General features: G+C 45.9%; 1 protein-coding gene across 1 annotated transcript in view; it reads right to left on the reverse strand.

The window, feature by feature from the left end:
• pax5 (paired box 5) overlaps window positions 1–2,500 on the reverse strand; it is a 33,137-nt gene that overhangs the window by 19,607 nt on the left and 11,030 nt on the right. Inside the window, exon 5 of the mRNA XM_030787947.1 lies at window positions 1,998–2,123. Within this exon, the coding sequence (XP_030643807.1) occupies window positions 1,998–2,123 (126 nt within the window). The remainder of the gene's footprint in view (window positions 1–1,997; window positions 2,124–2,500) is intronic.

Genomic DNA, 2,500 nt, shown 5'->3' on the forward strand with positions numbered 1-2,500 from the left:
CACGCACACTCACACACACAAACTCTCTCTCTCTCTCTCTATCTCTCTGTCTCTCTCTCTCTCTCTCTCTCACACACACACACACACACACACTGTCTACAGAAACTCACATACACTCCCTATCGCACACACACACTCACACACACTAACTCTCTCTCTCTCTCTCTCTCTCTCTCTCTCTCTCCCTCTGTCTCTCTCTCTCTCTCTCACACACACACACACACACACACACACTGTCTACAGAAACTCACACACACTCCTTTCTCACACACACACTCACACACACAAACTCTCTCTCTCTCTCTCACACACACACACACATACACACACAGAGTTAGAGGGCCACCCATGGATATGCCACATCAATTAAACACACAAATTCATTTACACTCTCACTCTTTGCACCTCTCCCTCTCTCTCCTTCTCTCCCTCTCTCCCTCTCTCTCTCTCTCTCTCTCTCTCTCTCCCTCTCTCTCTCTCTCTCACTCTCTCTCGCTCCCTCTCTCTCTCTCTCACCATGTCCACCGCCAGCAGAGTTCTACATTAATTAGGCAAGCAGACGTTGGCATAATTGGACTAAGATTAATGGTGATGCTTATAAAAGCTGAGCACACACACACAGGCTCAGTTAGACACACACACACACACACACACACACACACGCACACACACCCCTTTGCTGCATGTCAATGGAGCGACGGAGAGGGAGAGTACAAAACACACATAATATTTCGTTCCGTCCGTGAGTCATGCCTTCCATTCCCGTTTTCCTGATATAACCTAATTCCAGAACAATTAAAACACCATCCAGGAATTTCATTCAGTCACGTACTCATCTCACTGGATAAATGATAAGGGAATATTAATGTATCGGGATTAATCAAACAGTGTTTGATACAGTAACTTTCACAAATAAACTCATTTTCTATCGCAACCTTATGATCAAATCAAAATCCCGTTGTCTGTGTGTGTGTGTGTGTGCATGTGTGTCTGTGTGTGTGTGTGTGTTCATATCTCCTTCCAGTATGACATCTGGGTCTGTCAGATCGTCTGCAGGGGTCTGCCAAGAGATGACTTTTTAATGCCTACACACATATCAGCACACTGAGAGAAAGAAACACACACACACACACACACAGGGCTTCCCCTGGATAAAGATGTTTATCTTAGACGTGTCAGCAGTGTCCAATCCCCCTCCTGTCCTCATGCATCTGTCACTGTTCCCATGTTTCTCCATCTGTGTGTGTGTGTCTGTGTGTGTGTGTGTGTGTGTGTGTGAGTGTGTGTGTGTGCACATGTGCATGTATATGATATATCTGTGTGTGTGTGTGTGTGTGTGTGTGTGTGTGTGTGTTTCCATTTGTATGTGTTTGCGCATGTGTGAGCATGTGTTTTTGTGTGTGACTGTGTGTGTGTGTGTGGGAGAGTGTTCAGTGCAGTACCCCATTCTCTGATCTGATTTAGATTTGGTCTCACACACTTCCACTGTGTTTTGAATCAATCCCAGTTTTCATCGATACCCTTCATGAACAGTGACTCCCAGTCCTGCTCCAGGAGGTCCAATGCTCTCTCTCCCTGCTCCGACACGCCCAACTCGCCCCGTCAGCTGACTCCCAGCCGTTTGACTGGCTGAGGCAGGTGTGTTCAGGGCAGGAGGAGGTCTCAAATGTGCAGAGCTGAGGGTCTCTGGGAGCAGGACTGGAGAAGATCTATACGCAGGGGTCTTGGGTCTATATACGGAGGCTTAGTTTGAACAGTGTGTGTCAGAGAAGCTTTAATGACTTAGTAGCAAGAGAAGCGGATTGACCAGCAGTAAATTGCCCTGTGTGAAGAAATACTCACCGTAAAAGGACGTATTGAACTTTTGGGATAAAGTTTGATAGACTGAGTCAGTAGTATGTTTCATTTCTGAGCGTGAGGAGAGCAATGCTGATTAAAGATGCGTGCGCACACGCACACACACACACACACACACACACACACAGAGTGACACTCACTTTCATCTCTCTTCCTCTTGCTGGCGTCTGCGGCCGAGCTGATTCCCAGAATTCCGCTGATTGAGTAAGAGGAGCCCGCTGCATCGCTGGTTACCGCGGAAACTTGCGTCACGGCAACAGTAGAGGCTGCAAGGTTGGCGGAGAGGTTAGAAACACTGTGGTTGGCCTAAATGAACCTAGCAACGATGAAAAAAAGCTCTCCATTGTTTACAGGTAAACACAAAAGGCCAAATAAATCCCCACTCGTTCAGTTTTATCTTTGCATTATTCTTCTATAAACAGCTGAATTAAGCCCACCATTCAATACTGGCCCTCTATACACTAAACACCATATGTAAATTAGAATCGAAAGCCACATGCATATTATAAGTCAAAAGCCATCCTGTTCTGTTTTGTGATGTTCTGTGACATATTGCTATGGGGTTTTATGTTTTTTATGCTTATGCTTATATGAATATTTTGATATTGGGGGGGAGGGCAGTTAAAGAGAGACCTCAGGTCAT

Source organism: Chanos chanos, chromosome 11 (assembly GCF_902362185.1).
Source record: "Chanos chanos chromosome 11, fChaCha1.1, whole genome shotgun sequence".
NCBI classification, from domain to species: Eukaryota; Metazoa; Chordata; class Actinopteri; order Gonorynchiformes; family Chanidae; genus Chanos; species Chanos chanos.